At 39.4% G+C, this 12,807-nt stretch overlaps 1 protein-coding gene across 1 annotated transcript in view; it reads left to right on the top strand.

Annotated features, from left to right (window-relative positions):
* tenm2a (teneurin transmembrane protein 2a) overlaps positions 1–12,807 on the top strand; it is a 333,490-nt gene that overhangs the window by 261,088 nt on the left and 59,595 nt on the right. Inside the window, 1 exon segment of the mRNA XM_048175813.1 lies at positions 2,622–2,860. Coding sequence (XP_048031770.1) covers positions 2,622–2,860 — 239 coding nt within the window.

The raw sequence follows: 12,807 nt of genomic DNA on the forward strand, positions 1-12,807 counted from the left end.
GTAAAAAAACTAAACTGGCGCCGCGTTCGTTCTGTAAGTAGAATAGGGAAGGCGTAGGACATTCAGCGTAAGCGTTATGAAGAATGCGGAAACGGAAAGTACGTTCAAGGCGATATTTTGTTTATAAAGCATAAACGGTTGTATTTTTTTCGAAAATGACCGATCGATTCGCTAGATAAGACCCTTATTACTCATCTGGTATCGTTTAAAGCTCTTGAAGCTGCACTGAAACTGTAATTTTGACCTTCAATCTGTTGGTAGCCATTGAAATCCACTGTAAGGAGAATAATCCTGGAATGTTTTCCTCAAAAACCTTCATTTCTTTTCGACTGACGAAAGAAAGACATGAACATCTTGGATGACATGGGTGTGAGTAAATTTATCAGGAAAAGTGTATTTAAAAGTGGACTAATCCTTTAATTCAGGAACAAAACAAGGGACTTAATGAAATCGACATATCATACTAGCATACTACTCTTACCATTCCTTTACTTAGAACTTACATTTTAGACACAATACTGTCAGTTTTGCCTCTTTGTTTTACTCCACAAACTGGACATATTGTGTTTTTTTTTTTTTTTTTGCTTTTTTAGTAATTCAAAATATAAAATGTCTAATACTGATTGTAAAACTGACAGTTTAGTAGTATCTGGTCATTTTCTCCTGTACAAGAGAGCAGACATAGGTGCACTGTAGGTTAAAGCTTAAAAATCCCTTGGTGATGGGTTAGTTAGCCGCTGACTCCAGTAGCCCCATCAGGCCTGATACCATGGGGGTTCAGTCTGTCCATTCATGGGTGAGTGTGGGATGATAGAGGGATGTATGGGGATAGGCCGATAAGAGATGGGGGTAATGGAAGGGCTGGAGCACGACGGAACAAAAATCAGCTCTGGAAATGGAATCCACCGCTGGAACGTGTCCAGAGATATTGGAAGGCATCTTGTGGAAAGAGGCTATTAAAGATCACAGGAGTGAGCAGCCTGTGGCCGTTACCCTCGTAGGTTAGAGGTATGAAGGACGGATGTGCCTGGGGGGTAGTGTGTGGGGGCTGGTCCAAAGACAAACCTTTTAGGCTGATACCTGACCACTCTAAAGCTCCCAGCCTCTCGATTCGGTCTTAATTGAGAACGGGACCTGGTAAAACACGACAAACCCCGTGACCCCACGCTAATCACAATGGCAACGCGACTGCAGCTAATCCATTTTACGCTACATCTCTTTTAAAACTGCATCCGTGCTGCTGGCACGACCAGGCTTTGTGTGAGACAAAAGTCCTCATTTGTAGGGCAGGAATCACCAGCATGGGGCTCAGAGCAGTAATTAACTGCTAAATTATTTAAGTACAATGCTAAATTGTACAAGTTTCATCAATAATCTATTGTAGCATTAAGGCTATGTTAGTACGTATCACCGTTAATGAGAGAAGCACTGAAGGAAGACTGGAAGAACACCAGTGTGACACTAGAGAGACCGTTCTGACAGTTACTTTCCGGGTGACGTAATTTCTTAAAGGTGAAGTGTGTTTTTTTCTTTTTTCCCCACACAAGTCTACACAGTAGACTTGTTATATAGTGGACAAGTCACTTTTTTAAGATGTGGTCACTGTATGCTTTCATTTTAAGAACAGTGTACACACTTTATTTACTTTTTATGTTTTATAGACTAAGAAAAACTTATTTTTTTACAATAAAATTGACTGTAGCCAAATATTTTCCAAAACGTATAAACATTTATTGATCACGTATCACTATATATTTTTTTAATATGGATATGTAAAAGTACCAAAAAAATATTTGTGTCAACTTTCAAGGGAGGATTAGCTGTTAGTCCAAACAATGGGAGGCAGGTGGAGCAGGAGTGTTTTGGAAACAATTCTGTTCACAGAAAGTACACTTTTAAAGCTAGTCAGGGGTAAAAGTGATTCGTGATGCATTTGTTAGATCTTTCAAATTGCAAACCGTAATGAAAAGCATTCTGTGGAATCCTGCCAGGCTGTTGTTACATGACTCTGTGGTCTATGAACCACATTTTAGCTTAACGCTGATTATCAGCGCATACGTTCTGTCTCTCTGTAGTCTTAGTGCCGAGGCTGGATATTAACAAATCACGTCCTGTTTGTCTGCGCCAAGAGTCCGTTTATGATGCTGTAATGATTCATCTCTCTGTGAAGTACACAGCAATATCCTCCTGTCTATATTTCTCTTTTCATCAGCTCGACGGAAATAACCCTGCACCAAAGAACCGAGCCGCTGCGTACGATCTCAGCGAATCGTGTCTCTGTACAGTATGTTTTTGTTGTACCTGAAAGAAGTGGAGGCTCTTGAATTATTGAGTGACTTTGTTGTGTAAGTGTCCCTCGGTGGGCCGGGACAGGCCTGCGGTGCCGTGTGTTCGTGTGCCATATGTCCACTGCTCCACACTGAGGCGCTGCATACACTGTCCTTCACCTCCAGCAAGCGCCTGCGACACTCAGCGGTCAGCACAACACACACACTCATATACCTTAAAGCTTAGAATGAAATGGAGGCTGCCGCTGAGGAGGTTTGATACCAGGGATGGATGTGACCTTCCATGTGTGCTTGAAATACTAAAAGCGCTATTTATCTTTCTCTTTTCTGCAGGCATTTCCTGTTTAAGACCTCTTCAGGGACCACGCCTCTCTTTAGCAGCTCATCACCGGGATACCCTTTGACCTCCGGCACAGTATATTCGCCCCCACCGCGGCTCCTACCCAGAAACACCTTCTCCAGAAGCGCCTTCAAGCTGAAGAAACCATCCAAGTACTGCAGCTGGAAATGCGCCGCCCTGTCCGCGATCGCTGCTGCCGCCCTGCTGGCCATTCTGCTGTCCTACTTCATCGGTAAAACATCTCATTCTCTCTTTTTTGGCTGTAGCTTTTCAATGTTTTTTATTGACTGTGACGTGCCATTTCACACCAGACACTGTAAAGCAGGATACTATTGCATCATCACTTTTAAAAATCATTTGAGAGACTCATATAGGCATTATAATGAACACTTATATCTGTACAAACAGTTATTCGGCAATAGCAATAAGCAGATCATTTAATTCCACATAGAGATTAAGTAGGCTATTCATCATTAGATTGTGCGTGTGTGCATATTTTATCCAGATGCTGCTCATTATTGAATGTGCCTGAGGAGAAATGGAGAAATGTTACCTAACTCATACCGGGTGATCTGTGACTAGAACTCACCAGTTACATTGTTAAGATCTGAATTATTAAAAGCAACGTTTTTCCTTGTGCTTTATGCATCTAACCTGCCCAGCTGGCTTTATCCAGTGTATATCTTAGAAGGACTCTGATTTGTACAGAAACCATTTCTGTCACAGAGTGAAAAAAATAAAAAAGCAATTGTGGAGATAAATAAAATTAAAAGCAATACACAGAGTCACACTAGCTATGCACCCAAATAGTCTATTTGTAATCGGATTGATGGCTCGATTCAGGTTTAAAAGCCTTCATCTAAACACCTCAGTAAATCCAAATGAGCTCGATCCCACTGAAATTTTGATCAGATTGAAAGGGGCAGTCCCTTTAGGTATGTCATCAAGGCAAAAATGACAGTTATACTCATGGTAGCTCCGGTGACATTTTAGCTTTCTCCAGTTCTGAATGCAGTGACTGGGGCACTGCGCATGCACTGAAGATTTGTTCAAAACACAGAAATCCATTTAAATAAAAAAATGCATTTGGAATGCAAGTTTAGCTATGAGATATAAAGTAGCAAGTGTGAGATAAATAGAGAATAAAGTCACAATTTTGAAATAATATGGTTACCACCAGAAATAAATGGGCAATTACAAGAGATAGCTTTCGATTTATTTTTATTCATTGGTGGAAACAAGATTACATGAAACAAGATTAGATGTCCTTTTGAAAAGGCTGTTTATCAGGATTGCCAACTTTAAAAGAGTGAGTTTTTGAACTAAATCGATCACATGCCACTATTTGGATCTAAAAATTATTTTTTATTACTCTTAATACTGTAAATTACTCGTGCTTATGTGGTACTAATGCACTTTTTTAGAAACTGTCCCTATATTAACTATGCTGATTAGATAGCTACCATATTTTACCTCTAAGGTAATTTACTAACAAGTCTTTTTTTTAACTGGCTAATTCATTAAAATAAAATAAAAAAATAAACATAAAATATTTTATGTATTCTCTACACTGTGGCAAAAAATGGTACAATTACACTTAAAAATAAATAATTTCTTGGGTCAATTTTACGATGGATAAAAATGCATATTTTAGTCTAAATTAAAGTGCCCATTTCTCTCTTGCAATAAAAATGTTGCATTAAATGACGTTAGTGACAGTGCACATATAGTTTTGCGGCCAAAGTTTTTACTTGATTTGGAGGCATAAACACCTGTTTCACCACTATATCTTTGTTTTCTTCTATGGTACAGCAGACATCTCAGTTTTGATTACATTGCAAAGTGCAAAAGACAGTTGATTCCTGCAGAATCTTGCTGCTTTATATCAGTTCAATCGATTTAATCGACAAATCTGTGTTTTTGGACAAGTCTAGTCCCATGCTTGTGGGGAAATCTTATAGGCAGATTTATTTTGCGTTGTTTTATTATTTGGCTTACTAGTCATGTAAACTACATATACTTGTGAAAAATGATTTCAATCTATTTACATTGTACTCCATGAATATCCATGTCAACCTAAAGACAAAGTCAGCTTCTTATTGTGGAGGACACTTTAAATGCAAAGCATTGCCATGAGTCTTTAACCCCGCACTGTGCTTGTGAAGGACATGCTTGAGGGTGTTAATATTTTCAATAAGGCCTCTCTGGTTTCATCTTTTGTTGAGTGTATGTGAACGTCAGTTATTGGGTAATGGAGAAGCAATGCCCCCCCCCCCCCCCACCTCACGGAGCAACGTAAGGACCCCCAGTGGAGAGCAGAAATGAGTCCTCGCTCTTCACACTGGATGACTTTAATACTGAGGGTGTGAACAGCATGAGAACGCAAGAGAAAATGAGAAAAGGTACACTCTCAATGAGCATCAGAGAGAAAGTGAAACAAGGATAGAGATACAAAGCCACATAGACAGACAAAAGCGGACACAGAGGAAGAGGTTGGCTTTCAGTGGCCTCTATTAGAAGCACACCTGGGCTGGGGAGTTTTGCTCTGGCAGGATGCCTCAGTCCCCTCTGTGTCTCTATTTAAAAGCCCCAAAGCAAGGGGCAGATGTGTCACACGGACCCGCGCTGCCCCTCTTCTCTCTGGAGACCCCGCTCAACAGATGGGGCAGTCAGCAAGTGCAGGAGTCAGCACAAACGCCCTTGTTCTTCCTGCCTGCGTCGCTGTACGTGTATTCAACTACCCGTCTGCCTTTCCCATGTCCTTCAGTACTCTACGGTCTTTTGTGCTGTCTGAAACTCGGCTCGATTATCCCGCTCCAGATAAAACTTCATAGATAACCAGTTATTGAAGTCAGGAAAAGGATGCTTCAGTATAGAGGCCTCAAAAAGTGTTTGGGCATTGAAGTAATATTTGAAAGCGTCGTTTAAAAGTTTTAGGGTCAGTATTTCTTTTTTTTTTTAAAGAAGTAGTGTCTTATGCTCACCAATGCTGCATTTATTTGATCAAAAATGCGGTAAAACAGTACAATATTAGTGTCCAAATAGACTTGACTCATATGACAGCTGTATATTGTTTGAAATCAGAGATCAGACTTTTATTTTGGTCTGAACGGGATTCATTTCAGTGGGAGGATTCATTCAATAAATGTGTATTTACTTTACTAAAGGTAATTCTATCTGCACTCTCAGCAGCATTCATTGGATGAAGGTCTTAACTGCCAGAAACTGGCCCTGTTAAGCTCTCTGACAGTGTGTTTATGGACATCTTCACATTTGTGCGTGTTTGTATATTAGCACATCCCCACAAACAGATAAATGTGCCACTGCAGCATTTTCCCCAACACAGACGTGGCTGCTAGTCCGCCGAGAGCTGCCCAATCTCCCTGGGAATGGAAGGAGCGCACAGGGGAGAGAAAGAACAAGTTATTTTTATTTCCGCATCTTTTACTGGAGGCCTGAAAGACTCCTTTTTGCTGCTTTCTCTTTGGGGATGGATAACTGTCCCAGAACGGCACCATAGCTCCTGAAAGCCCAAATTCAGCACCAGGAGAGGAGAGCTCACAGATGCTTGTACTAACACATTTCAGCTCCCCATGGTTTACATTCATACACGCGCACACACACACACACACACACACACACACACACACACAAACACACACAGGTGTGCAGAGCAGTTCTCTATGAGGAGAGGAAAAGAGAGGAGAAATGATGAGAAGAGAAGAGGAGACACAAAGAGTAGTGTCGTCAAGATGAGAAATGAGATGAAATGTTAAGAGAAGTGTTGAGACAAAATAAGATGGATTGAAATTAGACAAAATATGAAGAAGAAAAAGTATCAAATCAAGACAAGAGAAGAGAGCATTGAGAAGAGATGAGATCTGATGAGATGAGACAAGAATAGACGAAATGAGACAAGACTGACTATAACACAAACAAGAAGGGAAACTTTAAGATGAGACAAGAGAGATGAGATGAGGTTATCAAAAGTACCGGTTCTTCGGTACCAAGTTGGTATTGAAATTTAAAAAATGTGACAATACCAGCATTTCCCCCTAGGATTTTGAGTGCTGTTGAGCAGATTCTTAAACACCTCTGATTGGCCATTGTGTTCACGTGCTCAACAGATATGTCTGTGATTGACTATAATGATCAACGCTTCAAAAACATGTTGTAAATATCTTTGACACTCTTCACCGAGCGCTTACACAGATACACATGGGAGCGTTTGAAAGCAGGCGTCTATGAGCGGATCTGCTGATAGATGCCAGCTTTCTTACGCTCCCGTGTGGGGATCCGCTGATAGACGCTTGCTTCCAAATGCTCCTGTGTGTATCTGAATAAGCATTCGACGAAGAGCGTCAAAGATGTCTATTTACAACATGTTTTTGAAGTGTTGATCACTGTAGCCAATCACAGACATATCTGTTGAACATGTGAACACAATGTCCAATCAGAGGTGTTTAAGTTAGTCAGAATCCGTTCAAAATGCTAGAGGGAAATGCTGATATCGTCACATTTTTACTCACATTTTTTGTCACATCTTGGCACTGAAGTCAGTACTTTTGACAACCCTAGATGAGATAAAAAATTAAAAAAAAAAAATCAGGATGAGAATGGAAAAAGACAGTAGATCTGGCGAGACGGGAATAGACATGACCAGGAAAAGACTTTGTACGAAATAATACAATATGAGGCCAAATGGGTGGAAACATCAAGGTGAAACAAGAAAAGAAAAGAAAAGAAAAGAAAAGAAAAGAAAAGAAAAGAAAAGAAAAGAAAAGAAAAAAAGTATTGAGACCAAAAAGAGATTAAATAGGGATGGAACAAAATGAGAAAAGGAATGAGACAAACAAGAGCAAACGAGAAGCATCAAGATGAGACAGAAGAAACAGACATGAGGTGAAATGATAAGAAAATAAATTCGACAAATTAACACAAAATGAGAAGAGAAGCATTGAAGTGAGAAGACACAATGAGAAATAGAGATGAGACAAAAAACACAGGATGAGAAGAGAAGTGTCAAAACAAGATAGAGAAGAGACTCGTTCCATGCATTCATGACATCACTCTCGCCCCTGTGTTGTGAGGCTGCTACAGCAGGGATGGGGTTGCTAGGATACAGGTGAGCAGTCCTGATGCAAAAGAGAAACAGGTCTGTCATCATATGTTGTGGAGAAGACAAACGCTCAGCAGCTCCCTCGCGGTCTCGTCTGCGCTAAAGACTGCTTGATTCATTGGCCCAGAGTGATCAAAGAGAGGAAGAGGGAGATAGAGGGAGAGCGGACAGGGGCAGATGGAATGTGTAACAGAGATAACAAGGTTTAGACTCCATCAGGCTACATGCTGATTCCACAGGCTGCAGTCTGGATGGCTCAGAGCCCGGTGAGGAAAAACATAACATCAGACGAGCAACAGGAAGACAACGACTCACTTATATGGCACACTGACACAGCTGAAAGAGCTATATGCAGTAACACAGTAAATACACGCCGTAGACGGCAAGTTATGCGTACTTGCTGATAAGTTTCAGGGCTCTCAAGTGTCACGCATTGAGCGTGACAGTCACTCATTTCGGTCTTTTGTCACGCACTCCCGCCACACATTGTATTTCTCACGCAGAAAAACTATTTATCATATATTTAATATGCCGCAGCGCCCAAAATGTATCTGGCCGCACCGCTCTCTCTATGGAACCGGGCAGGAATCAAGCGCGTCTCGAACCTGCCACTTATCAGCCAATCAAAAAAAAAGAAAGAGGCTACACAGTAGCCAATCAGAAAATAGCACTATTGTATCTGGGTAAGATTTAACGCAACAACCAATGAAAAAAAAGCATATCCTGGAATTGTTCACCATCATCCTCGTTCACCCACAGAGGAAACCACTGGAGCTCTGAGCATCACTTTGAGCACAGAGTAAGTCATGATCTCCTGTTTTAATGTTACAACAAATTCACAACTTGTTTGACACAAACAATAACAACTTGACTGCTGTTAGATAATCAGATAATCAGCATCAGTTTTTCATCAGTGTCTGTAACTTAGACAACAGTTTTACAGCCTGTTCACTGACACCTGCTCAGAACAAGTAGCCTAGGCCTAGTTATATTTTGCTATCACACGATGACTGACATTTTGTTACATTAAACATCTCTCTCTCCAAATAGTTTTAATAATTTTATTAGCACTAAATAAATTAAAGTGTGTTGCATCGTCAATGTTATAGGTCACTTTTTAAATCATGTCATATTTTATATCCAGGCCATGGATCAGTGTTTCCCATACATTGACTAGACTGTGGCGGCCCGCCACATTCTAATTGGTCCCGCCACAGTCTCAAAATATGAATACGGATATGACGCGATATTTAAATTACCGTCTGATAATTGCGCTCCTTTATATGGCAAAAGTGGGAGTCATAGAGCAAAATAAGTAGACTAGCACCAATTAAGTTTCCGTGCATTATATTCAAAGTCATCTGAAGCCATTCCATAGCTTTTTTTTTTTCTTCCAAGAATTAGGCTAGAATACTTTTTGCTGCTGAATTATATACTCACCTAGTTTACTTATTTATTTATTGGTCAGCTTATGATTATATATTTTTATTCATTTTTTATTTGTATCTATAATGAAGTGGTGTGTTTAGTGCATTCTGGATTGGTTAACAAATGAAAGAGTGACCATTAGTTCGACAAATACAGTCACAGGCTCCCACAAATAAATTAATTCAACAAAGGTAACCTCTTTTGCTACATATTTTTAATGGTTTAAATGTGTACTCTACATGTTTGACCACTTACGCTCTCATTTAGCCTACTATATGTTGTGTACATGACTAATGTGCCCAACCATCAGCAATAAATAAATTACTTTTAGAGCACAAAATTGTTTACAAGAGAACAAATTTCTTCATTGATCTAGTCACTTAATTTTGCTCTTAGAATGCACTAGATTCATGCATTTAAATTTAAAATGTACAAAATTTTCCTCCGAGGGGGCATGCCCCCGGACCCCCCTAGAGAAACCAATGTCCACCCACTACAGTCTCACAAAATACTGTGGGAAACACTGTGGATTCATTAATCAAAGGTGTCAGGTAAAAGGCAACTAATAAGCATCATCTCATTCACCCGGGATGCTAGCCCATAGAAGGTGGCGAAAGTTTTTTTTTTTTTTTTATGGGGGGGGGTTGGAGATGTCACTCTTGCCTGTCTCCAAAACTTGAGAGCTCTGAAGTTTTCTTTGATCAAATCCTTGTTGGTTCTGGAACTTATTAACGATCAGATTTTAGGGTGAGGGTCAAGCATAGGGCATAGGTTAGGTTCCTTGAACAGCATTTTTATCAACCAGGTTGGGATAATCTATAAGGTTAGCACATGAATAAAATAAAATAAAATAAAATAAAATAATAAAGTAAAGTAAAGTAAAGTAAAATAAAATTGTTTGTTTATTAAAAGTACAAAATTGTTTTACAATGCATTATTATTTGTATTATTAGTATTAGGTTTATTTATTTATCTTTATTAATATTTTTTATTACATTATCATGCATTTTTTTAAACTATTAATATAAAATTAAATTAACTGTTTGTTTATTAAAAGTACAAAATTGTTTTACAAAACATTATTATTTGTATTATTAGTATTAGGTTTATTTATTTATCTTTATTAATATTTTTGATTGCGTTATCATGCATTTTTTAAAACTATTAATATAAAATTAAACTAATAAATTAGTTAGTTCCAGAACCCACAGATTAGATTATATTGCTCTAGTAACATGTCCGCTTTTGAAAAATAGCATGCAGAGAGCTACATGCCGCTAGATCACCGTGCATTTTCCGAGCGCATCAGTGTCCTTGAGCTGGGAAAGTTGTGCGTGGATATGGAGATAGTGTGGGGTGCGCGTGAGTTCTGTGTCACCTCTGTGTTGTGGGGATACAGAGGCAGCTCATACATCAGTGGAGACAGGCCGTGTGGTGAGTGTCATGGAAGTAGACAGAAGACAAATTTGCTCTCTCTCTCTCCCCCTCTCTCTCTGTACCCCCTTCTCTCTGTATTTTTAGCAGCATCATCACTTCCCTTCATTGCCCACCAATGACTCAAATGCTCATCGCCACTCTGGGCCGTTGACCTTCACGCCAGCCGATGCGTGCACCTCCATCCATAACGCACCGCTGTCTGAAGCGCTATTGAGTAATCAGAGCCGCTTACTCTGACCGCATGCCGCAGTGTTGGGGCGGTCTGTGGAGTCAGGCAGAATCCATAAACATCACCGCACTTCCACCCAAAAGACATTGAATGCCTAAGACAGTTTTAACTTCATGCTTCCTGATGTAGCGTAGGGGTCTCAAAGAAAACATAAAACGCCATTAATTTCCATAATGTGATATTGGATTTTGGAGTGAAAGAGATGTTCACTAGCACATAATGAAGGGCAGGACTTTGTTGTATCTATCAGGATGTTTTATTGGATTGTGATTGTTTAGCTATTATATTATTATTAAATATTATTATATTATTGTTCATATTGTTTACCACAACCCACAAGTTTTTTTTGTTTGTTTGTTTTTTTATCAGCAGAAAAGTAATTTCAGAGGCAAACTTATTACATTTTTATTGAAAGAAAAATCTTTTTATGAGTAATGTAAACAATAACATCACGGACATTAAGTAAATACAATCAATTTTTTAAAGGGATAGTTCACACAAAAATTCTGTCATCATTTACTAGGGGTGTAACGGACACAGAAGTCATGGTTCAGTACGTACCTTGGTTTTGGGGTCACGGTTCGATGCAAGTTCGGTACAACAGGAAAAACCAACAAATCCCCAATGCTAGGTTTCTTTTCATTAATTTTGAACAGACAGTAGTGCAAATTAAAGTTTGTTCTACCTAGCGGAATTCAGTCCCCCCTGAGGTAGATGGTGCAGTACAGCCTCCTTTAGTGTGTTAAGCACTACACAGTAAACAGAATTCACTCTTGCATAGGTCTTTTTTTTTTTTTTTTTTTTGTAGGGATGATAAAAACAAAAGGTATTTGGTCACAATCAGCTACAAAACTGAAAAGCATCTCTTGTACTATAAAAGTACAAAACAAATCGAATAATGAAAAAAAAATTTGCACGAGAGAGTTCATTAACGTGCGGTGACAATGGCGGATGCACAAAATTCAGGATTACGTTTTTTCAAGGAATCACAGAAACATGAGAGAGAAGGTGAAAAAGAGCATACTTCACCTTCCCACGAGGAGACAGCAAGTGAAGTGGCACCTGAGGCTTCCCATTTATTTTAGTTGTATCCACTCAAAATAATAAAACACATTGTGTTCTAAAATAAAGAAAACAAACAGGATGCTGCTTTCTTCTGTCCCGGTTTCCTATCTGTGAAGTTAGTGAAGCGTGTCACAAAAATTAATCAAACGCAGCATATACAGTGGGCTACTAGCAAGCTCTTGCGGGACATCTGAACTTCCCAATGGTGAGTCGCCATTCTTGTTTTGGGTCGGTGCATAGATTGTCTCTTCTTCTTCTGCTCTTTTTAAAATATAAATATCTCATTCATTTATTCATTTGTCCTGTTGTGGCGGTTAGCAAACAGTGTTGCATTACCCCATGCACCCCCTTCTGGATTGTGTGACTGACTGTATTCATCGTCTGACTATATGTACAGAACCGTGACGGTTCGGGATGAATACATGTAGTGTTACACCCCTATCATTTATGTTCTTCAAACCTGTGCAACTTTTTTTCTTCATAGATCACAAATGGAGACATTTTAAATACTGTGCTGGTTGCTCTTTTTCATTCAGAGACAATGATTGGGGATGGGTTTAGGAAAGCTTTCATAAACGTATATCCCTACCATTCAAAAGGTCAGTAAGATTTTTTTTATTGTTTTGAAAGAAGTCTCTTATGCTCAGAAGTACAGTAAACACTAACTGACCCCTAACTTTTGAACAGTGACAGCTTTGCATGAGGAAAGTCACTATTCATGCACATACACATACTGTACATATGCACATATGGTGCACTTTTATGATGACGGCGAGGGAAGAAGGTCATACAGGTTTGGAATGACATGAGGGTGAGTAAATGATGCCCAAAGTTGCAAACAAGATGAAGAGAGCTGCTGTTTAGTTATATGTGTGTGTGTGTGTGCTTGGGCAGCAGCGTG

Source organism: Megalobrama amblycephala, linkage group LG23, assembly GCF_018812025.1.
Source record: "Megalobrama amblycephala isolate DHTTF-2021 linkage group LG23, ASM1881202v1, whole genome shotgun sequence".
Lineage (NCBI taxonomy): Eukaryota > Metazoa > Chordata > Actinopteri > Cypriniformes > Xenocyprididae > Megalobrama > Megalobrama amblycephala.